This window comes from Glycine soja, chromosome 14, assembly GCF_004193775.1.
Source record: "Glycine soja cultivar W05 chromosome 14, ASM419377v2, whole genome shotgun sequence".
NCBI classification, from domain to species: Eukaryota; Viridiplantae; Streptophyta; class Magnoliopsida; order Fabales; family Fabaceae; genus Glycine; species Glycine soja.
Window position 1 is genome coordinate 50228028 of NC_041015.1, and position 25588 is coordinate 50253615.

Sequence of the window (25588 nt, forward strand, 5' to 3'; positions counted from 1 at the left end):
GACTTATAAAATAATTATTATAAAAATTAATAAAATTATATGCATTATTTCTAATTGATTAAAAATCTCTTTTATACTAATAATGCATACTCTGTCCAAAAAGTAGTGTAGTTAAATATCTTTAAAGAGATTAATTTTTATAAACTCTTAGAATAAAAAGTTTTATCATATCAATTAATCAAAAGATTTATAGAAACTATTTAAATGAACCATACATATCAATTTCAATTTGAATGTTGTACAAAATGTTGTTACCTTGTTAGCGGTTGGACTATTTAAAAAAGATTTTTAAAAAACATGATAAGTATTGCTACGAACTTAAACATTTTTTCAATTATTATATATTAAATCTTGGTTGGTGGTAACATCAATTATTACGCGATGGACAAATTAGAATAATATATATGTCCTATTTTTGGCTAAAGTATAATAATATATAAAAGCTAATTTTCTAATGTATATATATTTTTCTGCAGGTACTGTGCACATATACATAAGCCATTGCGATTGGAGCATCATATGGATAATGGATCCAACATGGGATGTATTGTACGGGTACAATCACAACGGTACTCCAATGCAACAAAAAAGAATCGATAGGGTTTTGGAAGAATATGCTACAACACATCGATATATGGTTTTAGAAATAATGCAAAAGGATTTGAGTATGTCTTGTCGGTGTTCCAGTATTTATTTTTTCTAACTTGGTAAAATAAATGCATATAAATACAACACTGTCTTCACACACTTCTATGTTTAGCAGATGTCAAGGAACCACCTCGATTTTGTTTTTTGTTTTTTGTTTTTTGAGATTAATTCCCTTACATGAAGAATCGTACTATTTATATTAGTATAATTAACTAGCATTGCTTTTCAGTTTTCACACTTTATCAACCGTACTAATTTTGTATTATGCACTTGACCCATCTTGTTAGCTAATTAACACATATGGCAAGGTTGAATTAATCTTCCTCTAAATTAATTAGTTTTTTGAAGGAAAAAGTTTATCCAAGTATCCCAATTGAGAGTAAGAGACAAATATGTCGTTAAGATTTTTTTTTTATATATACACAAACTTAAAGATCGAATTCCTAAATTTAAACTCAAGAAATATGATTATCTATAAATTATATCGTATTATATCAGTCACTTTTAACGTTTTAATCATCAATCACTTAAATCTTCATCCAAAAACATAAATAAAAAGTGATCAATTTACATTAAGGTTGTTACTATTTAAGATTCCACTGCTTCAAACTAGAAAAAGAAAATAAGTAATGGTATCTTTGCACAAGTATAACAGCAGATGGTTCATAGGATCCCATCTGAAGTTAGTGCAGTCAGACAGACAAAATTTGGCAGCAAGCTCTTGCCTTTTCATAACACCATTTGATGTCAGCATTATACTTCAATGTAGTCTTAAAAGCACCAACCATGCATTGGCCATAGAATAATAGTTATAATTAGAAGGAAGCTCAGAGCAACAAGATGAATTAATGGGGAAAGAATATTAGAGAGAAGCACTTGCCTAAAGGACTGACAAGGCAGGGCTTATAAAGAAGTATACCTATCTTACAAAAAGTGCTTTATGAAGAATATATCTTGGCAAAATTGGATCCTGCATCATGCTTTTGGGTTGAACAAGCCAAAGTTAAACATTATAACATATATTTTAATGGGGCATTAAAAGCTTAAGCACATGTTCAAAGGGGATTAGTCTTTTTAACACCCAAAAAGATAGAGAAAGTAGTGGAGAAATAAGGACCTATATGCTTCTCAAATCAAAGCAAAATTTTTCTGACTTTATGCACTAAAAAGAATTCCTAGGCTAGGGGAATGCCTACTAATTAGCCCATTAAGGCCTAAGCACATGTCCAAAAGGCAGGTTAGTGATTTTCTCAACTAGATCAGAGAGTGATCAAGATAAACATTAAAAAAACCCATGACAAATGCAACCTAGCCACGTATGTTGGATTGTTGTCCAAAGAAAATTTGTCCATAAGAGTGGTGGAATAAACAATGCAATAGAACAGTACTACTAGTACTACCTTTTTTTTTTCTCTCAGGAAACTAACACCAATATAAGACATTGCCAAAGACAACACAATTTAATGAATCGTGTCTATCAATAACCCTATTGTGTTTGCTTTTACCCTGTCACATAAATGGCACGTGACCAAGTGACACTCTACCTTTTGGTCATGGCAGTTAGAGACAAGTTCATTTTTCCGTCGTTTTGTTCATCTCCCAAGACGCCGCTCGTCACCACCACCTTAGTCTCCAAAATTGGTCCCCCACTTCATATTATAAAGTCTAATTGCATAGCTTAATCAGCATTGGTATCAACATTGCATTGCAGTGCTGAAAATATACATAATAATAACTCTAGTTGATAATTACTACACTCTACTAGTAGTATTATAAAGCAAATTCTTCCACTTGGTTGGTGACCCTTTTTATTATATACTGTATTCTCATGCTTCATCGCTTTACAATTGTTTGCCATAAACATGTAGGTAGTGCAGATTAGTTAGTGTCCACCATAGACAAGGATTAATTAGCCGCATATGCTCAATTTTGATAAGCATTCATAGCAATGCCTTTTCCTATGTACAAATTACTGTCAAACACTTGTTCATGATTCCAACTTATTGGAGAGCTTGCCTAGTAAGCTTTCTGTAATGTTTAACTAATTTTGCTGTGATGAACCCACTTAGCTATCAGAGTTGAATTTTGGTACAAAACTAATATTAGTCAGACACCAATGATACTTGCACCATTTGGAATGGTCAAGCAAATGTTATTGGTAATGAGACCATTGATCATAAAAATATACTAATGATTCTGTTGCTGAAATGTGGCCAAAACAACTGCACGAGACAGTGGAAGCTTTATATTAGTACCAGACAAAATTGTTAATATAATGTTTTTGAATTTAAAACGCATACTTTCACTATCGTACTATAACACTTGTTACGTGTATTCAAGGTTTTATTTTTCATTTTCAATGTATTTTTACTTTTTGTAAAAATACTATCTAGTACTTTTAAATCACTAGTTAATGGATAAAAAAGCTATTGAAGGACATGATGTTAAATGCTCGGGTCCTTTCACAATATTAGATCTCTTTATAGTTTTTGGAATATGGTTTTATAACAAAAAAGTGAAACGAGAAGTGCACATGTGCTCACGCTAAGGATGAAGGGTTTGAAGTTGTTTTCGTTAGTTCATACATTCAAAACATGATTGTCACCGTTGCATTAAAGATAAATTATTAAATGAATTTGTTACTAAACATTTGAGCTCAAATGTATTCTAGGTTTATAGCATTTGGATGAATTTTGAAATTGTACATGGCGTATAAACATACGCATATAATCAAGAAATAAAATTGTAAATATATTGAAAACTCAAAAAGAATCCTTGTTAAATTAAAATACTTGTTAATAAAACTAGAGAGCATATTTAGTTTTTGCTATCTTAATTCAAATTGGTGTCAAGAGGCCATATTCAATCGATGTTAAAGTCTCGAAATTCTATTCCATGTCATGTGGCAGAGTATGACCTTGCATCTCTATCCTTATCCTTGCTCTCCCGTGGCTCTCGTGTAGTCCAATTTATGTTCGCTTATGAATTTTTTTATATAAAAAAGAGTGAAAGAAAAAAGGGTCAAGTTGCAATCGAGTTAGATCGAGGATCCAAAGAATTAAAATTAAATTTAGAAAGGAAAAAAGAAGAAGAAAGAAGATAATGCAAATCACTCTGATTATTTTGGACTTGTATTTAGGCTTAGAGAAATTGGACCAGCATATTGGCTGTATACTTTCTTCTGGGCCTAAATCCTTTAGATAAGGTCCAAAACAGCCTTTGATATGTTATATAGCAGCCAGATTCTGACAATGTTTGGTAGAAAATAAAAAATAAAAAAAGTGTTTCTATTTTAACGTACGTAATTATATGTTGTACTCTTGTTATTTAATAACTTAACAAGACCTAAGTTCCAGCTCAATGATGAGCATACTCCCCAATTTTTTTTCATCGATCATTGGAAGTCTGGAATTACACGTCTTCAATACACCTTGCTTAGCAACTTGAAAACATTTTTAAATTTACAAAAAAAAAACTATTTTTTGGTGAATGAGTTCCCTGTTCAAACTATTCTCAGATAGATTAATAATAAAATCTTGGGAGTGCATATTAACTCTCAGTAGAGTTATTATGAGCTTTTTTGGTTTCAAAATGCATACAGTTTCACCGGATAATAAGTTGCACTCCTTAATTCTTATGAAGCCCGTAAACGATATTTGTTTGAGCCAGCAAGAGAAGTTGGGCCACCTTTTGTGTTGCCAGAGAATGTTATTTGAATGTGTACGGGCATTGCTACGTGCACTCGGTGAAATCGCTGGTGCACCCCGCAACTTGACAATTTTCCCATTTTACCCTTTCATAAAAGAAATATGGATCAACTAATCCGTAAGGTTCATACGGATTAGCTAATCCATATATAAATTACATAATCTGTATGAGTTAATCCGTATAATTTATATGGATCACGTAATCCGTATGAGTTAAACTCATATGAATTACGTGATCCGTAAGTGTTTTTTTTTTAATTTTTTAATAGTAAATATTTTTTTTATAAAAAATATACAGATTAAATAATTCATATGAGTTATATCAAAATTAATTGTCACAAAATTTATTATTTAAATTTACATGCGCATTCAATATACATTAAAAAATTTTAGTGTTATATATACCAACATTATTTATTTTATAATATAATCAGGCTATTAGTTCAGTTGGTTAAAGCGTCGTACTAATAACCTAAAAGTCATATAAATTACGAATTAGTTAATCTGTATCCCTTTTATGAAAGGGCAAAATAAAAAAAGTACAAAATTGTTGGGTGAACTAGCAATTTTGTTGGGTGCAGTAGCAATACCCTATGTGTACGCATGTAGTTGCATTACACAGGCTTAGATCGATCAGAATCTGGCATAAATGATAAAAACACTTCGTTTGTTGTTGAGTGTTGTTTGATTCTGTCTTTCTCATGCACCTAAAGACTTGCATTCTTATATTTTTCGTTGTGAACAAAAATGGTACACATATGAAAGAAAAAAAAAAGTTGTAAATACTTTTTGTTTGAATTCTACGTATATTAGAAGAGTTTGCCACCATCTTGTGTTGAGATAAGTTTAAAAGAGTTTATTTTAATAAGTTATATCAATAAGCTTATTGAAACAAGTTAAAAACAAGTAACATATGTAAAAATATACATACACTGATCTAAACATGCAAATAAATTTAAATAGCATATTTAGATCAAACAACGGAAATTAAAAGAATTACGAGCGTACCTCCAGCCATTGCAAATTGAACGGGAAGCGGCGCACACACGAACCTGAAAGACAGTTTTGTTCTTCCAGACCCTTACTCACTCTGAATAGATGGTGTATTTTTTTTTAATAGAGAAGTGGGTTTGATGATACAAAACTGAGAGTACCCCATCCTATTTATAGAGTCTGTCCATCACAGAGCTCTTAACTTGTTATCAGAACGTGAGATAGGAAGTTATCAAACGTGAGATAAGAAGTAATCAGTACGTGAGATAAATGATGGGTACGTGATTTGTTACTGAAGGTGGTCGCAAATATATTTGCAAAGATATGGGATGAATGTGGATGGAAAATGGACCAGATTCAGAAGTAACAAATTTTTCCAAAATAATAAAATATAAAGGAATGTGCAACGTGCACATAACGTGGGCCTCCAACATTCTCCCACTTGGTCCATTTAACTCAACATCAACCATAACAAGAAACATAATATATGAGTCATGGCGATAGGTCCTCTGATGATGAGTGGTATCTTCCATGTACCACAATATATCGAGTCTCTCAACACTAGCTCTCAACTTAATTAATAAACCATATGTTTATTCTATATCTAAACCGAATGATTTTTCTCGAAATAAATAAATATGTGCACAAAACGATATGAGAAAATATCTAACTGAATAAGAGTTTCATTGAAAATAACAAATGTACGTACAATGAAATTACATCATGGAACCAAGTCCCATTCGTACTACATGATCCTTAAAATTCTTTGGTGGCATGCCTTTAGTTAAAGGATCAGCAATCATTAACTCAGTGTTGACGTGTTCAATGACCACTTTTTTTTTCTTTAACACGTTCTCTTATGGCTAAGTACTTGATGTCGATGTGCTTACTTCGACTTTCACTTTTGTTGTTTTTAGCCATAAACACTGCAGCAAAGTTGTCACAATACAACTTTAATGGCCTAGAAATAGAGTCCACAACTCTAAGGCCAGATATGAAACTCTTCAACCATACACCATGCGAGGTAGCCTCAAAACAAGAAACGAACTCAGCCTCCATAGTGGAAGTAGCAGTCAAGGTTTGTTTGGCACTTCTCCAAGATACAGCTCCACTGGCTAACATAAAAATATAACCAGATGTTGATCTTCGTGAATCAACACAACCAGCAAAGTCTGAGTCGGAGTAGCCGATCACTTCCAGACAATCAGTTTGTCTGTACATGAGCATGTAATCTTTTGTTCCTTGAAGATATCTCATCACTTTCTTTGCAGCTTTCCAGTGGTCAATACCTGGATTACTTTGATATCTTCCCAAAACTCCAACAGCGAATGCAATATCAGGTCTAGTGCAAACCTGAGCATACATAAGGCTTCCAACTGCTGAAGCATATGGAATATTTTTCATGTGTTCCCGCTCAAAATCATTTTTGGGGCATTGACTCAAAGCAAGTTTGTCACCCTTCACAATGGGAGCTACACTTGGTGAACAATCTTTCATATTAAATCTCTCTAAAACTTTGTTGATATAGGTTTCTTGAGACAAGCCTAAAATGCCTTGAGATCTTTCTCTATGGATCTTTATGCCTATGACATAAGATGCCTCTCCCATATCCTTCATATCAAAGTTCTTTGAGAGAAATTGTTTCACCTCATATAACATACCCTTATCATTAGTCGCAAGCAGAATGTCATCTACGTATAATACAAGGAAACAAATCTTACTCCCACTGACCTTCTGGTATATACAGTGATCCATGACATTCTCTTCAAAGCTAAATGAAGAAATGACCTCATGAAATTTTAAATACCATTGGCGGGAGGCTTGTTTCAATCCATAGATGGACTTATTAAGCTTGCAGACTGAGTGCTCACCAACACTAGATAAGAATCCCTCAGGTTGTTTTATGTAAACCTCTTCTTCTAGATCACCATTCAGGAACGCCGTTTTCACATCCATTTGATGCAGCTCAAGAGAGTCTTTCTTAGATACAGGGGAAAAGGTCTCTCTGTAATCGATTCCTTCTCTTTGAGTGAATCCTTTAGCAACAAGTCTTGCCTTATGTCTCTCAATGTTGCCTTCTGAGTCTTTCTTTGTTTTGAAGACCCATCTACATCCGATGGCTTTTACACCAACAGGCAACTCAACGAGATCCCAAACTTGGTTAGATGCCATAGAATCCATCTCATCCCTCATAGCATTATATCACAAATTTGATTCCTTAGAACTCATGGCTTGTGAAAACGTCTCAGGATCATTTTCGGCTCCAATGTTGTAGTCTGATTCTTGTAGGTACACTACATAATCACTAGGAATTGCTGTCTTTTTTATTCTAGTAGATCTTCTTAATGTTGTTTGGTCATCTTGTTGAGGAACTTGTTCAACTAGTTCTTCACCAGTTTGTTCAATATCATCATGTTGTTCCTCACAAACAACTCGATCTACATGATCACTTTCAACAGCTTGTGGAACTTCAATCACTGGTTGTCTAACACCCATTTTAACTTGAGGGGTGGGAATGACTACCAACCTATTACTTGTCCCAGAAGGTTCAGCTTCATAGTGATCCCTTTCAGAAGAAATGTTCTGAAATTGATCACTCCCACTGATCAAGTCATTTTCAAGAAACTTTGCATTCCTTGATTCCACAATCCTAGTGTTGTGGGATGGACAATAGAACCTATACCCTTTAGACCTTTCAGCATATCCAATGAAATACCCAGTAATAGTCTTAGGGTCTAGTTTCTTCTCTTGTGGATTATAGATTCTTACTTCAGACGGGCATCCCCAAACGCGTATATGTCGCAAACTTGGTTTCCAACCCTTGAATAATTCAAAAGGTGTCTTTGAGATAGCCTTGGTTGGAACTCGGTTTAATATATACGCAGCCGTCTTAAGAGCATCAATCCACAAAAATTGAGGAAGCTTTACATTACTCCTCATGCTTCTCACCATGTCTAATAAGGTTCGATTTCTTCGTTCTGCCACACCATTCTGATCCGGAGAACCAGGCATAGTGTATTGGGCAACAATCCCATGTTCTTGAAGAAATTTCGCAAATGAACATGGTGCTTGTCCATCCTCTGTGTATCTACCATAGTACTCCCCACCTCTATCTAATCTCACGATCTTAATTTGTTTTCCACATTGTTTCTCAACTTCAGCCTTAAAAACTTTAAAGGCATCTAAAGCTTCATTCTTAGAATGAAGTAAGTAAAGATACATATATCGTGAATAATCATCTATAAAGGTTATGAAGTATTTCGGACTATTTGCATCCATGTCTGGACAACATATGTCTGTATGTATGATTTCTAATAAATTAGAACTCCTCTTTGCACCCTTTTTAGACTTGTTAGTTTGCTTACCCTTAATGCAATCTACACAAGTCTCAAAATCAACAAAATCTAAAGTACTAAGTACTCCTTCATTTACTAATCGCTTGATTCTTTCAATAGAGATATGTCCTAATCTCCGGTGCCACAACATAGAGGATTCTTCATTCACAATACGTCGTTTTAACCCAACAGAAACGTGCATAGAAGTAGCGTCATTTTGCAATTCAATCGAATAAAGACCATCAACCAATTGACCACAACCAATAATTTCAGATTTATTTAGTAAATTAAAACCAAAGTCTGTAAAATTAAAATAAAATCCCAAAGGTGCAAGTTTAGAAACAGAAATTAAGTTTTTACAGAAACTAGGAACATAAAAAACTTTCTCCAAATGTAATTTAAAGCCACTACTTAAGACTAAGACACACGTTCCAATGGCATCTACATGTGAGTTCATCCTACTCCCTGAGTAGATGCACTGCTCACTTCCCACTGGCTTCCTTAAGCTTTTCATACCCTGCAAGGTATTAGAAACATGGATTGTAGAACCAGAGTCAATCCACCATGTATTATGATTCACATTAATCATATTAGATTCATAACAAACAAAGGCAAATGGTGTACCTTTCTTCTCAAACCAACTTTTAAATTTGGGACAGTCCTTCTTCATGTGTCCTTTCTTTTTACAAAAGAAACACTTTGAATCCTTTTTAATTGTTGGTTGAGTCGGAATCTTTCCTTTATTGGTGCCTACAGACTTCTTCCTATCCTTTCCAGAATTAGAAGTAGTCAAATTTACCTTCTCACCCTCTTCCATTATCAATCTCTCCTCTTCTTGAACACACATGGTCATCAATTCATTAATAGACCATTTATCCTTATGTGTGTTGTAGGAGATTTTGAAGGGTGTATACTGTTGAGGTAGGGTGCACAAAATGAAATGTACCAGGAAGGATTCAGACATGGTAACTTCCAAGGTTTTCAACTGAGCCACTATGTCCCTTAAGCGCATGATATGTTCACGCACACCTCTCGTTCCAGTAAGCTTAATGGAAGAGAATTGCATAATGAGTGTGCTAGCAAGTGACTTCTCAAAGGTCGTAAACTGTTCATCAATGGCTTTCAACAGATCTCTAACCTTATCATGCTGGTCAACTGAACCCCGGATACTAGCGTATATGTTGGTTTTTATGAACATAACGGAGAGACGATTAGATCTCTCCCACTTTTCATAAAGATCAACAGCATCAGATTCGCTAGTTTCAGTAATAGCCGGTGGCTCATCCTTCCTTATAGCATAGTCAATATCCATCCAGCCCAAATGAAGGAGAACTCTTTCCTTCCAAACCTTATAATTATCACCTTTCAAAATGGGAAGGTCATAAGAAATATTCATAGATTGTGAAACTGCAAACAAACACACATGCTCATTAAGAAAATTTGAGACTAAACAAATGTCATGTTTTGCCCATGCAAATCATGTCTCAATATATGAATCTAGTGACACAAAACTTGCCTGTGGGCTAAAGTCCTACTCAATTAGATTCATCATGCAACTTTATGATAAAACTATTAAATCATGTTCTTTTCCTTAATTCCTGTGGGTAAATTAAGAAATATAATTTAATATTTTATCCTAATTAATCATACAAATATAACAAAATTCCCGTGGGTAGATTTCATCACATTACATATGATTAATCACAAATAATATTTCTAATGTGATTATAAATTTAGCATATAATTTTACTCAATTAAAGATGCTGTGACTATTCTCTAATTTAATAAAATTATATTAATCACTTAATATTCAAAAATAATCCTTGCATAAACATACTTAATAATGCAAATGTGCTCAATATTGAATCATAAAAATTACATGTATACCAATTCAAAATAACATTGCACGTATATTCATTCAACATGTAATAAACTTTAAAGGATTAAATCCAATGCATACCAGTATTTAACATAATATTGCATGTTCAGCATAACTTAAGAGACAAACAATTTTTAAACAGTTTGTGCATAAATGATTTATTCTTCAGAAGTTATAAATACACATGAACTGCAATTAATAAACAATTAAATTGCAGTAGCTTAGCGGCAAAGGGAGTCCTTTCATGCTTGTAGGGTGAGGGTTCGAAACCAGCCCAAGGTGTTTTCGTTTCATTTATACTTCCTTTTAATTAATTAAAACGAAAACAAACAACCAAAGGCAGCAATGAAATTCAAACCCAGAACAATGAGGTAATACACATCACATCTACCACTGGACCAAGTCGTGCTTTGTTTAATATTGTTAATTTAAAATGTATATTAACAATTCCAATTATTACCTCAATTTCGAAAAACCCACATCATTATATGCATTTTAGACACCCAAAAATACGTTTTAAATCATAGAAAACTCACATCATTCCTAATTTTGATGTTATTTTGAATTAAGGAGACTTAAAACATAACACTCATATACTCAGAAAATAAACTCCGCATAAGAACGACCCAATAAGCAAGACAGAGGTACATGGAGGCTCTGATACCAAATGTAAAAATATACATACACTGATCTAAACATGCAAATAAATTTAAATAGCATATTTAGATCAAACAGCGGAAATTAAAAGAATTACGAGCGTACCTCCAGCCATTGCAAATTGAACGGGAAGCGGCGCACACACGAACCTGAAAGACAATTTTGTTCTTCCAGACCCTTACTCACTCTGAATAGATGGTGTATTTTTTTTGAATAGAGGAGTGGGTTTGGTGATACAAAAATGAGAGCACCCCATCCTATTTATAGAGTCTATCCATCACAGAGCTCTTAACTTGTTATTATCAGAACATGAGATAGGAAGTTATCAAACGTGAGATAAGAAGTTATGAGTACGTGAGATAAATGATGGATACGTGATGGGTACGTGATTTGTTACTGACGATGGTTGCAAATATATTTGCAAAGATATGGGATAAATGTGGATGAAAAATGGACCAAATTCAGAAGTAACAAATTTTTCCAAAATAATAAAATATAAAGGAATGTGCAAAGTGCAGATAACGTGGGCCTCCAACAACATAATCTTATAACTTATAAAAATCGCAAGTAAAAAATACCTTTTAAGAAACAGAAATTATTTTCATAAAATTCAAATAAACTTTCTATAGGAGTTTAATTGCATGCAGTGATGGTGTAAGGATTTTTACTTTATTAACCTATTAGAAATCATCATACGTATAACTTTTAAAGCAGTTATTACAAAGGTCAACAATAAGAATTTATTATTAGAAGATAGAGTAAATTAAAGAGGTTTTATGTTGTCAATGTATTTAAATTAAGTTCTTTCTATAAACTCTTCCAAACATCTCCTTAAAATATATGTAAAGTTTATAAAGTATCTTAACTTAATTAATGATAAATATATCTTATTTTAGGAATGGAAAAACCGGTCATTCGATCCATCTCACCCTGCTCCACAATCATCCTGTCAAAAATAGAGTAACGGGCATTCTGACTGTATTGAAAAAATATATGAAAGTTTAAACATTGGAGACAATATTTATAAGAAAGACTTCCTCATATTATTTGTAACCTAAAATAATTAGTTTTTTTCTTTTACCGATAACCCCAATCCATCTTACACTACCAACAAGGTCTAACCTACATGTAGAAGTTAATTGAATACGAGGGTATTTAGTGAGTTACTTAGTAGTTTAAATGTTTATCTGTCTAGATTATAAGTTAGTTTGATCACACTAATACTCTGTCAAAAATAACATCACATAAGTATACCTCTAGAGGCGAAGGCAAATGGGAACTTGGAGGAGCCATATCTTGCCCCTCCCCCAATTTTTTTATGTGCATATTTAAATTAGTATAAAATAATTGTATGGTCTCCCAAAAATTTATTAAACAAATATAGAAAAATTATACATGAAAATTACCATGTTTGTTAACGCCTAGCATGAAAAAAAAATCCTAGAGAGAAAGAGATAGAAGAAAGAAAAGTATAGTTGTGATAAGTAAAAAAATGTGGTAGGAAGAAAAGGATAAAAATAAATTATAAGTATTAATATATATTTGGGTTCAAAAAATAGAGTATTTGTGATGTTGAAGTGTCTACAAGTAATTATCAAAAATTATTTTATTTATCTAATTTCTGTTTACACATATCATTTTTTGTATTCAATATAGTATATATTTTTAATTTATAAAAAAAGTTACATATATAATATTAATATTTTTTAAATATTTATGTATGTGAAAGTTTAATTTTTTTTTTACTTATGTTTTTTTTGTTCTTGGCTCCTCTCAAACGGAATTTCTAGATCCATCACTATATACCTCAAATGTCACTGCTACAAGTACGTGTATTTATTACTACATTTTGAGGGAGATATTCACAAACTTAAACATCCGAATGCCTTTGCAATATTCCCTACTTTCACTCGTGTAACCCGAAGTCATTCACACTAGTTAGAAGTCGTGGAGTTTGAACAAATGCACCCCATCAAACACGATTGTAACCGTTGTATTAAAGAAAAAAATATTAAATGAAATTTGCTACTGAACATTTGAGCACAAACATATTCAAGGTTTGTAGCCTTTCGATGAACTTTCAAACTGTACATACATCACACATGCATATAATCAACAAATGAAATTGTAAATATATTGAAAACTCAAAAACAAGATTATTTTTTCCTTAAATAATTAAAATTTTTGTCAAGACTACTAAATACTTTTTAACCATTAAATTTTTTTTATTCATAGAAATTAAACTCAAAAAATTTACAACATTTCACACACATGCTGCTCAACCATTAGAATTAAAAATACTAGTTAATAAAAACTAGAGAGCATACTCATTTAGCTTTTTTCTACCTTAAGTCAAATTAGAGTCTACTGGCCATATACAATCCATGTTGAAGTCTCAAAATTCGATTCCATGTCATGTGGCAGAGTATGACCTTGCATCTCAAAGGGAATTTTCTTTGATTAGTCGAGTCGAGCCCTAATGGTGTATTTTTAAGAACTTTGATGCTGGTATTAGTGTGTTTACTAAGAGTGTAAAGTTAAAGAGTACACCTAATTCCTCTATAACCTATTTATATTATATTATTTTCTTTTATGAAGCACCGACACGGACACAGACACAGATACATGGACATCTGTCAAACACATCAAACTTAATCCGAACACGAGCGTCAATGTTGTGTCGGTGTCCCGAACATGAGCGTCAATGTTGTGTCGGTGTCGGTATCGAACACTGAACACGACAAGAGATTGAAATATCCGTACTTCATAGGTTTTCTTATATGTTATGGTAGTAATTTTTAAGTGACGAGGCCTGAAAATTTCCTCTGGATGTGAATCCTGTTATTTGTGCTGGACATTGTTAAGAGATTGTTAGATCTCATGCTTTGCAATATATGGGAGTTTATAAAGAATTAGAATATTCTCAATCCCTACGGTGTGTTGAATCCAAGACCTAGAGACTTATATTTGGAGGCAATTGTTTCCTGCACCTCTTTTAAGCGTGCAGAATATCTATTTCGAAATGTAAAAGTCTCTCTGAAGTGTAAAATTTCCAGAATTTTTACATTCTAGAATAAATGCAGGACGCAAATAGAAGGTGCAGGAAACAATTTTCGTATTTAGACTTAGTGAAATTGGATAAGCGTATTGGTTTTATTCTTTATTGTGGGCCTAGCCTAAATTCTTTAAAATTTAAATAAGGTCCAGAATAGACTTTGTTACCTCATAGTCATAGCAATCAAATTATGATAATGTTTATAAACATTGTATTTTTTAAGGTAATTATGTCTTGTTATTCAATAACATAACTAGATCTAAATTCCATCTCAATGACGAGCGTACTCCAAATTGTTTTCATCGATCATTGGAAGTCTAGAATTAGACACCTTCAATATACATCCAACCTAAAAACTTAAAACCATTTTTAAATTTACCAAAAAGAGAAAACTAATCTTTACTTTAGTGAATGAATTGAACTCCCTGTTGAAACTATTCTCAGACAGATTATTATTATTAATAATAACTTCGAAGTGTGGTATAAGTAGAATAATTATGAGCTTTTTCGGTTTCAAAACGCATACAGCTGCACAAGATAATAAGTTATAGTCTTGGATCCTTATGAAGCCCATAAATGATACTTATTTTTGAGCCAGCCAGAGAAGAAGTCCAACTTTAATGGTCCATATTAAATCATAAATCAATACTGAAAGCTATGCCATGGTTGCCAACTCCTAAAGCACTACAATAGATAATCAAGAGCAACAATTTTCTTTAAAAAAAAAAAAAAAAACAAATTTTTTACAGGTTGCACGACCACAATTATTGGGTTGGGCTAGAAAACAAGCTACAACAAAATGGTGGTTTGAAAACTTCTATTTACACCTTATTTTTACTTGGATCCCATTTCTTCTTTTTAAAATATTTTTCCCTAATTACCCTAACCTTTCTCTTCAATATGTTTTACAAAACACACCCCCATGATAGTTTATAGACCTTTGTGTTTTAAAATAAACCTTTGTTGTGTCCATCATCGCTCGTTGCAAGTATCTATTCCCACATCCTAAGCATATTCACATCTTTGCATATATGCCTTGAGATATCATAACACATTGTTTGTGGCCTCACCAAAAGACCACCACCAAGAACCTTTATAGTGTCTTCTTACAATTCACTAACCTTGATGAGGCTGTGAGTGAGTTCCTCAAGTTGACATATCAAACAATTTATTTTTTCAATTTTCAAAAACTAAAGAATTGTTGTTGAAAAGAGATACAATTTTTATGGCTTCAAAGAGGTCTTCGATGTCTTCTTGTTCAATGCAATAACTGACAAATTGGATTCTTTAGATTTGAAAAGTCATTGTCAATCAAATTATAAGATAAAATTGAAATTCTCATACACAAAAGAAATGGTAATTGATTTTGTGAGCGTGACAAGCATCTAATTTGTCTAGTTGTAGTTAATAGGAAAAGTATAAAGAGGGGGTCTGGGGCTGTAACAGAGGAAGCAAGAATTACTAGAGGGGGAAGGAGAAAGAAACGAGGGTTAGGTTGGAATAAAAACATACAAAAATAAGGGTGTGTGGGGTGTAAAATTAAAAATGGGAGTCCATATAGCAATATTCTGGTGGTTTTCATCATAAGATAAAGAAAATCACAGGTCCACACAATAGATGGTGCACACTTATAGTTGCATTCCAGACCTAGTAGCTCAGATTCTCGCCTAAAACGCTCCTTGTTTGTTTCTGTCTTTCTTATGTTACCTCTTTGTCTTGGTAAAAAAAGGATTGTGTTCTTAAATTTTTCGTAGTAAAAACAATTTTTGTATACATATAAAAGTTGCAAATAATTTTTATGTTTGAGTTCTGCATGTAATAGAAGAGTTTGATTCGAGAAAAATTCAGTTTTTCTGTGAAATATCATAATTCTCTTTTTTTAAAAATCTTGGCATGAAACTTAATCTAATTTTAAACCACAAAACATTAAAATATTTTTTTTTTTTAAAAAAATTTGTCTTGTAGTTAATTTGCAATTGTAGCTACAATTTTGTTATTTCACTTTCGTTACTTTGGAATGAGTAATTTATATAGAGTTTTTTTTAAAGAGAGAGCATGTGTGTACTTAGTGTAACCTTTTTGGTCAGACAAAATAAACTAAAGTTTGTACACACAGAAAAAATCTATTACAATTCTTTTAGGTCTACATAAATTATATATAAGATGTTTAGTTTGAGCCATGAAATATTTTTTAGTATGATAATATTAATTTGACTTTTCTAAAATAAACAAATATACTCTTTAACACACTATTATTGTTATTGGTTGAAACTTGAAAGAAATTGAAAATCACAAATAATTATAGATTGTATTTTTTTTTACTTAATTATAGATTCTATTTCTTATTTATAATTTTATAATTTTTGATAAATTTCAAACAATAATAAATAGCATATTAAAAAAGTTTGTTTCCAGACTTCATCGATTATTATGGGTATATTTTCTAATATATAGATTTAATTAACTAGTGTGCAACTAGATATATTGTTTTGGGGAAGAGTTGGATGAAGATGTTGATTGGATATGCTCTTGATGATATTTGTTAATTGGGTAAAGTAAACTAATTATTTGTGTTTTAGCCTAAATTTGTTTGCCACATATCGTTTTAAGATTGTCTTTCTTTTTACTTTCGGGACTTAAATGAGAAATTGTGTATTGATGTCATGTGTCTATGCAGAGATGGTTGCATTCCAAAATTCATATGAGGGAACCTTCATTTGATCAAATGGACAATGTGCACAATGAGGTATGACATTCTTTATTATTGTTATAGGTTTTGAGTCTTGTGACCTAAGTTATGCGATGCAACTTGGATGTAAAATGTAATCCAATACTTTATGTATAATGTATCAGACTGCATAATTTAATGTGTTGTAGTTATTTACTCAAGTAATATGATCTTGAAAAACTGAAAATATTGATGAATTAGGTTATACACTTTACTGCAACTTTCTTCCTTCTTAATTTTTATTCTTTTGTGAGCAGCAGTAATCTAATCTATCATTGAGTTGTCTTTATATTTTCGTTGTTACACTAAATTGCATGTGCCAAATATAGTGTATACTGAATTAAGAAAATTTGTTAATAATCAAAAGAGTGTCTGTATATGACTGCTAGTGTATATATTCACAGCATTTTGTTGTTGTGATATATATGAGTAGTCTTGAAGTGGAAGCTTTGACATGAAGCAAACAATTTTTTGCATTGACACTTTCATTGTATTTTACTTTTATCTAGTCATGAAATAAAAGGAGAAGGTGTGTTTACCCATTTCTTCAAAGTTATTTCTTTAATAATGTGTACAACGCGCGTTAATGGATATTCACAATTTATGTTAAGAAAAATAATTACTTATTAAATGATTTATTTTTATAATAATCACATTGATATTCAAGTTTACATTGAATAAACTTTTCCAGATCTGGAAAAGACATTTTACAATGCAGCTTCGGACTAGGAGACACATTAAATAATGCTTTCCTATGCTTGATGATCACATATTCTAATTCCACTTTTTTTTAAAAAAATTTGTGTTTGTTTTCCAAACATTGACGTGAATCACGAAAACAAATTGTTCAATTACATAAAACTAAAATGTTGGTGACACGTAACCCTCACGGAATGATGCAGTCCTCTAGAAAAATTAAAGGATTTTGTATAGTATTTGATTATTGATTAATCACCTATAAGAGGATGTTAAAAATTCAGCATGTCCTCCATTAATAGATATAATTATATTCTCTTTATTCTTATTTATAAGAGATTTATAAGATATAGTTAATAATTTTTTTTATTATAAGACTTTATTTCATCCCTCTTATAAATTAATTAGTTTTTACTAAAATATTCTTATTTATTTTAATCTATAATTAAATACTATTCTGAAATATCATTTTCTTTCTTCTATGAAAATTGGAGAAGATAAATAGACTAATAAATCAATTTTTTTAATAAATATAATTTAATCAACTATATCTTATAAATCAAAACAAATGGATTATATATTCGACAACTATCTTATACAAACACTTATTATCCATATGGCATTAGTTTGAGGCGAAAAAATAAAAAGGGGACAATTTTTTTTTTCAAAATTATCAAATGAGGATAAAATTTAAATTAATACCTCAAAACGAATAAGTCACATGATAATCTAGACTTTTGAATTGAAAGTCGTAAATCGTGCTACAACTTTTTTTTCATTGAATTTATGACTTTAATTTTTTATTTTTTAACATGACATTAAAGTTGTAAGGGATTTTTTTTTTTCTTTTTCCATTGATGTCATAAAATATTTTATGACTTCAATTTTTTAGGTTTTTTTCAATACGTCTTTAAAGTAGTAAGAGATTTTTTTTCTTTTTCTTATTGAACTCGTAAAGTATTTTATGACTTTAATTTTTTATTTGTTTTCAAGACTTTAAATTCGTAAGGTATTTTTTTAAAAATCATAAATAGTTTTTTATTTTAATTATTTAATGAATTAATGTGTTTTCTTTTTTAGTTTTATTTAATATTTTCTATATTTTTTTTACTAATGTTAAGGATTAATATTTGATTTGTAAATTAAAAAAATAATGCAAAAGACTAAAATTTAAATAAAAATATTAAAATGTTTTGTTATTAATATTGACTTATAATTTATTAAATAATATTAAAATTTTTAAAAATTTGTTAATGAATTTTTACAATTATCATTAAGTAAATTAATAATTTTGTATAGTAGTATTAGTTAATTTTATTTTATAAATTATTTTATTATTAGCAACAAAAAATAATTTATTAATAAAATTAATTATTAAAATAAAAATAACATAATACATTAATATAATATGAACTATACAAATTAAACACAAGCATAAAATTAAAAAGTAAAAACAATAATAGCCCAGATCTAGAAAACTTCATATATATTATCTTCCCTACTTAAATGAATGGGAACCCTAGTGTGAATATTTGTTCCTATAGTTTTGTAAGAATGAACTTTATTTTATTAGTGTGCCTTTGGGCGTTCGGACTCCAGGCCTTTAATGGAGTCATGCCTTCACCAATGACATACGCATTATTATCTAATACTATTATTTATTTGAAAAAAAATATTATATAAATTATTATATAGGATGAATAGTAAGCAAATACATTATATAATAAAAAACATTTATATTATTTTAACTTCACAAATTACTAAACATAACTGTCAATGTTAATATATGTTTTTCTTTTTTACATATTTTAGACAGCAAAAATACAAAACTTACAAGTTTATAAATTATCCTATTTCATAAATTTGTTAGGTTAGATTTAACTTTATGTAAATTGTTCTGTTTGTTTGTTATAAGAGCTGGACCAACATCAAGTTTTATAATTAATTTATTATGTTAAATTTAAAATAATTTATATATATATATATATATATATATTTTTTTTTTTTTTATCTTAACTCTCTAATTTATCAGTAAAAAAAGACTTTATTTATTCAAAATTCAACCCAAAGATAAATAAAAACTTACTAAAATTTATTTTCATCAAAAATCAAACTCAAATATTATTCAATTCAACTTTAACTTTAATATTTCATCATATTTTATGATTAAGATATAAATAACATTATGCTTGATTTTTCTCGAACACAAAGTCGAGTTTGAAATTAATATTAAAATTATAACTAATATAAAAATAAAAATAAAAATAAAAATAATTTTGGAAAAACGTAAATATAAAGATGAATCTTATAATATCATAGGCTTCATAGCTACCTAACCTATTGGTTAACATCTCTAACAATGGGCATTAAATAAAGTTTCCTTCTGTCATTGCTAGTTACTTTAAAAGATAAAAAATCATCCTTAAAGTCTCCCTTCCCTCATTAGCAAAAGCAATATAAATATACCCTCCAGCTAAGATATTGAGAGCTCAACGCAAGAATGACGAATTGAAAGTTCATGATTTGGGAGCTTCCACCGTTATTTAATTTCTTCCATTCCTCACACTTTATCTTTTTTGTGGGGTTCTTAACAAGTTATAACTTTCCCATGCTTATCTGTTATTATGCCCTTCAAATATAATGCTAACGAGGACTTAGGATGGCTTTCCCAAACTTTATAATTTCCATTTAATTTTTTCATTTTTAATTTTTTTTATAAAATAGTATATTTTTCTTTAGATGGTCCATTGAGTTATTAATAATCTGTGATTCTCGTATTTTGTCCATTTAACATGAATATCAAATGAAAAGTTTCATATACTTTTGAAAAAAAAAATATAACATAAAATTAATAAATAAAACGACAACAAATGAAAGAATATTCTGTAAAATATTTATTTAAAATATAGAAAAATAAGAAATTACATTGAAAAAAGAAAACGGTGAATACTTGTAAATTTGGGACAACAAATATGCCTAAAAATTTGGGAGAACAGCTGGCCCAGGTTTTGCTCTTGCCATTTAGCCCATATTTGCACCATTGCATGTGATTGCTGTAATGATAGAGCTAAACGTCACTAGTTATATATATATATATATATATATATATATAATTCATAATAAATCATATTAAACTTGTTTACATAGAAAAATAAAATTAAAGTACTTCAAATTCATTTTTATTAAAAACTAACCTCATAACCTATGTTTAGTTTACTTTATTTTATGAAAATATTTATTTTCCAATTTTCATTAACTTCCTAACAAAAGAAAAACTTTCCAAAGACGCCATACCCTAACACATATATTCCGACCATTATCACGCCAAATTTCAAACTCTGTTTTTTAATTATTTATCCACTATTTTATGAAGACATTTTTTATTAACTTCCTGACAATTATATATATATTAAAAAAATATTTTTCCCAAAGATGCCAATTGCCATTATTCCCGGCACATATATTCGAACAATCATACGATTCATTACTTCAAACTCTGTTTTTCAATTATTCATTACATGATTGAATTAAAGTTTATAAATTAAATTTGTAAAGTAATTCAGATCTTTCTTTTACAAAAATAAATTTTTAGAGAAAAGTTTCATTACAAACATATTATGGAGGATAACCAAATGTTATCAAAATGATTTTATCCTCTAAAAATACATTCAACATTCACACCCACTTATTTATTTTCAACCATGTTTTCTCTCTTATTTATTTTCAATCTGAGAATTATTATTCATGAAAATGAAGATGAGAAGATGGCCCATGCAGCAGAATCACACCCATTGATGACAGTAGAGCCTCTGTCAATCTCTCCTCATCAGCAGTGGTCATGACAGGCAGATACCTGGGCCCCACTTCCCATGTGCTCTTCTCCCAAACCCAAAAACACTTTCTTTTCTAATTTCTATGCACTCCCACAACTCCACCACCTTACTTAGTTGTTCCACCACCCCCTCTTTCTCTCTGAAAGCAAGCTAAAGAAGAAAGATGAAAGCTTTAGCTTTGTTAGCCATTATTGTCTTCACCCTCTTGGTAAGATCTCAAGAAGAAGAAGATTATGATGATGCTTCTGTAATGTTGGCTCTCAAGAACAGCCTGAACCCGCCGGGGTGGTCCGACCCGGACCCGTGCAAGTGGGCCCGCGTGTTATGCTCCGACGACAAACGGGTCACCCGGATCCAAATCGGGCGCCTCAACCTCCAAGGCACTCTCCCCACAACCCTCCAGAAGCTCACCCACTTAGAACATTTGGAGCTCCAATACAACAACATCTCGGGCCCACTTCCCTCCCTTAACGGCTTAACCAGCCTCCGCGTCTTCCTGGCCAGCAACAACCGCTTCTCCGCCGTCCCCGCCGACTTCTTCGCCGGCATGTCGCAGCTCCAGGCGGTGGAGATTGACAGCAACCCGTTCGAGCCGTGGGAGATTCCTCAGAGTCTCCGAAACGCTTCCGGGCTTCAGAACTTCTCCGCCAACTCGGCCAACGTCGGAGGCAGCATCCCGGAGTTCTTTGGCTCTGATGTTTTCCCCGGGTTGACCCTTTTGCACTTGGCTATGAACAACCTTGAGGGAACGTTGCCGTTGAGCTTCTCTGGGTCGCAGATTCAGTCGCTGTGGTTGAATGGACAGAAGAGTGTTAACAAGCTAGGTGGGAGTGTTGAGGTTTTGCAGAACATGACTTTCTTGACCGATGTTTGGTTGCAATCTAATGCTTTCACTGGACCCTTGCCTGATTTGTCCGGGTTGAAGAGCTTGCGAGATTTGAGTTTGAGGGATAACAGGTTTACTGGTCCTGTTCCGGTTGCTTCATTTGTGGGTCTCAAGACGCTTAAAGTTGTGAACTTGACTAATAATTTGTTTCAGGGTCCAATGCCGGTGTTTGGTGATGGGGTTGTGGTAGATAATGTTAAGGATTCCAATAGTTTTTGCTTGCCGAGTCCGGGTGATTGTGATCCTAGGGTGGATGTTCTTCTTTCTGTTGTCGGGGTTATGGGGTATCCTCCAAGGTTTGCTGAGAGTTGGAAGGGAAATGATCCCTGTGCTTATTGGATTGGGATTACTTGCAGTAATGGGTATATAACTGTTGTTAATTTTCAGAAAATGGAACTTAGTGGCGTGATATCGCCTGAGTTTGCTAAACTTAAATCCTTGCAAAGGATAGTGTTAGCTGATAACAATCTCACCGGTTCGATTCCGGAGGAGCTTGCTACTTTACCAGCGCTTACTCAATTGAATGTTGCCAATAATCAGCTTTATGGGAAGGTGCCGAGTTTTAGGAAAAATGTAGTTGTGAGTACAAATGGCAACACTGATATAGGGAAGGATAAGAGTAGTTTATCCCCTCAGGGTCTGGTGCCTCCAATGGCTCCCAATGCGAAGGGAGATAGTGGCGGGGTTTCTGGAATTGGTGGCAAAAAGTCTTCTTCTCATGTGGGAGTGATTGTGTTTTCCGTGATTGGGGCTGTGTTTGTGGTTTCAATGATTGGTTTCTTGGTTTTCTGCTTGTTTAGGATGAAGCAAAAGAAGCTGAGCAGGGTCCAGAGCCCAAATGCGCTAGTTATTCATCCTAGGCATTCTGGATCGGATAATGAGAGTGTGAAGATAACAGTTGCTGGTTCAAGTGTCAGCGTTGGTGCTGCCAGTGAAACGCGAACCGTGCCAGGCAGTGAGGCTAGTGATATTCAAATGGTTGAAGCAGGAAATATGGTCATTTCCATACAAGTTCTGAAGAATGTCACTGACAATTTCAGTGAGAAGAATGTTCTGGGACAAGGAGGTTTTGGAACGGTTTATAGAGGTGAACTCCATGATGGTACAAGAATTGCGGTGAAAAGAATGGAGTGTGGGGCAATAGCTGGGAAGGGTGCGGCAGAATTCAAGTCCGAAATTGCTGTTTTGACTAAGGTTCGCCACCGGCATCTTGTTTCCCTTCTTGGTTACTGCTTGGATGGGAATGAGAAGCTTCTTGTGTACGAGTACATGCCTCAGGGAACGTTGAGTAGGCATCTTTTTGACTGGCCAGAGGAAGGACTAGAACCACTGGAGTGGAATAGAAGATTGACAATTGCCTTAGATGTGGCAAGGGGTGTTGAGTACCTCCATGGCTTGGCCCATCAAAGCTTCATACATAGGGATTTAAAACCTTCAAACATTCTCCTTGGAGATGATATGAGGGCAAAGGTTGCAGATTTTGGTCTTGTCCGTCTTGCTCCAGAAGGAAAAGCCTCTATAGAAACAAGAATTGCAGGAACTTTTGGATATTTGGCGCCAGAGTATGCAGGTATCTGTTAGTATTTTAACTTCCCTTCACTGCACTATGTCTTTTTGAGTTATGCCGTTTTTAGTTAGTTTTTCCAAATAAACAGTAGGAATAGTATAGGCAATATATTTCAAGTCAATGGCTTATGTCCTAGATTCCCTGGGAAAAGTTTACCATAGTAAAATCTAGTTTGATTAGCATATTTATTGCCTGCTAGGATCCATCATACTTTAGAAGCAACTGGAGTCAATCATTTCTTCATAGGAAGCTAATAAGACAATTTTTTCTTGTATCTACTTTCTAACCAAATTTTCCAAGATTGGACTAATTTACTGATTCTTGATAGGAGGAAGAGCTATTTTCTAACAACTTGGACCTGCTGTATTTTATTGACTAGAAAGTCAAGTAAAACTATTCATTACTATTTTACAAACTCATCCTGTACTAGAACCGCTGCATCCATGTTGTTTATTGCTTCTAAGGCATTTGTTAGCTTTGCTTTCAAAATGTTAATTTCCCCTTGAGATTTATCTTGTCTTTAGATGACATGGAGTATTTGGATTGACTGGATGTTTGTAATCTGATTTATTTGTATGGTGGCATAAAAATTCTGAATGCTTGTGTTTAATCTTTGTTGGTTGTTCATTGATTTTTGGGCATACATCTCTAACTCCTCCATGTAAATGGCTATCTAATTGCAGTTACTGGCCGTGTGACAACTAAAGTTGATGTGTTCAGCTTTGGGGTCATATTGATGGAGCTGATAACAGGAAGAAAAGCACTTGATGAAACCCAACCCGAGGATAGCATGCACCTTGTAACATGGTTCCGCAGAATGTCCATAAACAAGGACTCATTCCGCAAGGCCATTGACTCCACAATTGAGCTCAACGAGGAAACGCTTGCTAGTATTCACACAGTAGCAGAGTTAGCCGGCCACTGCGGTGCGAGGGAGCCATATCAAAGGCCTGACATGGGTCATGCTGTCAACGTGCTTTCTTCTCTTGTGGAACTCTGGAAACCATCTGATCAGAATTCTGAAGATATATATGGAATTGACCTTGACATGTCCCTACCACAAGCACTTAAGAAGTGGCAAGCTTACGAAGGTAGAAGTCAAATGGAGTCATCTTCTTCGTCTTCGCTTCTTCCAAGCTTGGATAACACACAGACAAGTATACCTACTCGCCCTTACGGATTTGCTGATTCTTTCACATCAGCAGATGGTAGGTGACCATGATTGGTTGTAAATAATTCCAAGGTGTTTCTTTAGTGTGCATGTTCATTCTCCAGTCCTTGCTTCTTTCTGGCTTTTCTTTTGTGAACGTGTTTCTATCTTTTTTTCATGGTGTAGTTCTCCACACCTCCTCCATGATTAATTTCACACCATCTTTAGCACTTGTTGTTAAGGACTTTTGCTGACAAACTGGGAAAGAGATTCTCAGCTGAGGATGTATTTTTCATCAACTCACATTCGTGGTTTCCCCCTTTTGAGTTAATTTTGAGATGTGTAAATCAAATATCACTATTGAACTTCCAGTTAGTAGCTTAAGCTTGTAGTGTGATTAGTTTGTTTTAATTTATATTACACTTGTCGAACCAATTTTGGTTTCAACTTGCAA

The 25588-nt window shown here is 32.6% G+C and overlaps 1 protein-coding gene across 1 annotated transcript; it reads left to right on the plus strand.

Moving 5' to 3' along the window:
* The first annotated feature begins 21427 nt into the window (after window positions 1–21427).
* LOC114383399 (receptor protein kinase TMK1-like) lies at window positions 21428–25588 on the plus strand. Its single transcript, XM_028343071.1, has 2 exons — window positions 21428–23987; window positions 24668–25588. The coding sequence occupies exons 1-2, from the start codon at window positions 21695–21697 to the stop codon at window positions 25198–25200; spliced, it is 2826 nt and encodes a 941-aa protein (XP_028198872.1). The 5' UTR covers window positions 21428–21694; the 3' UTR covers window positions 25201–25588.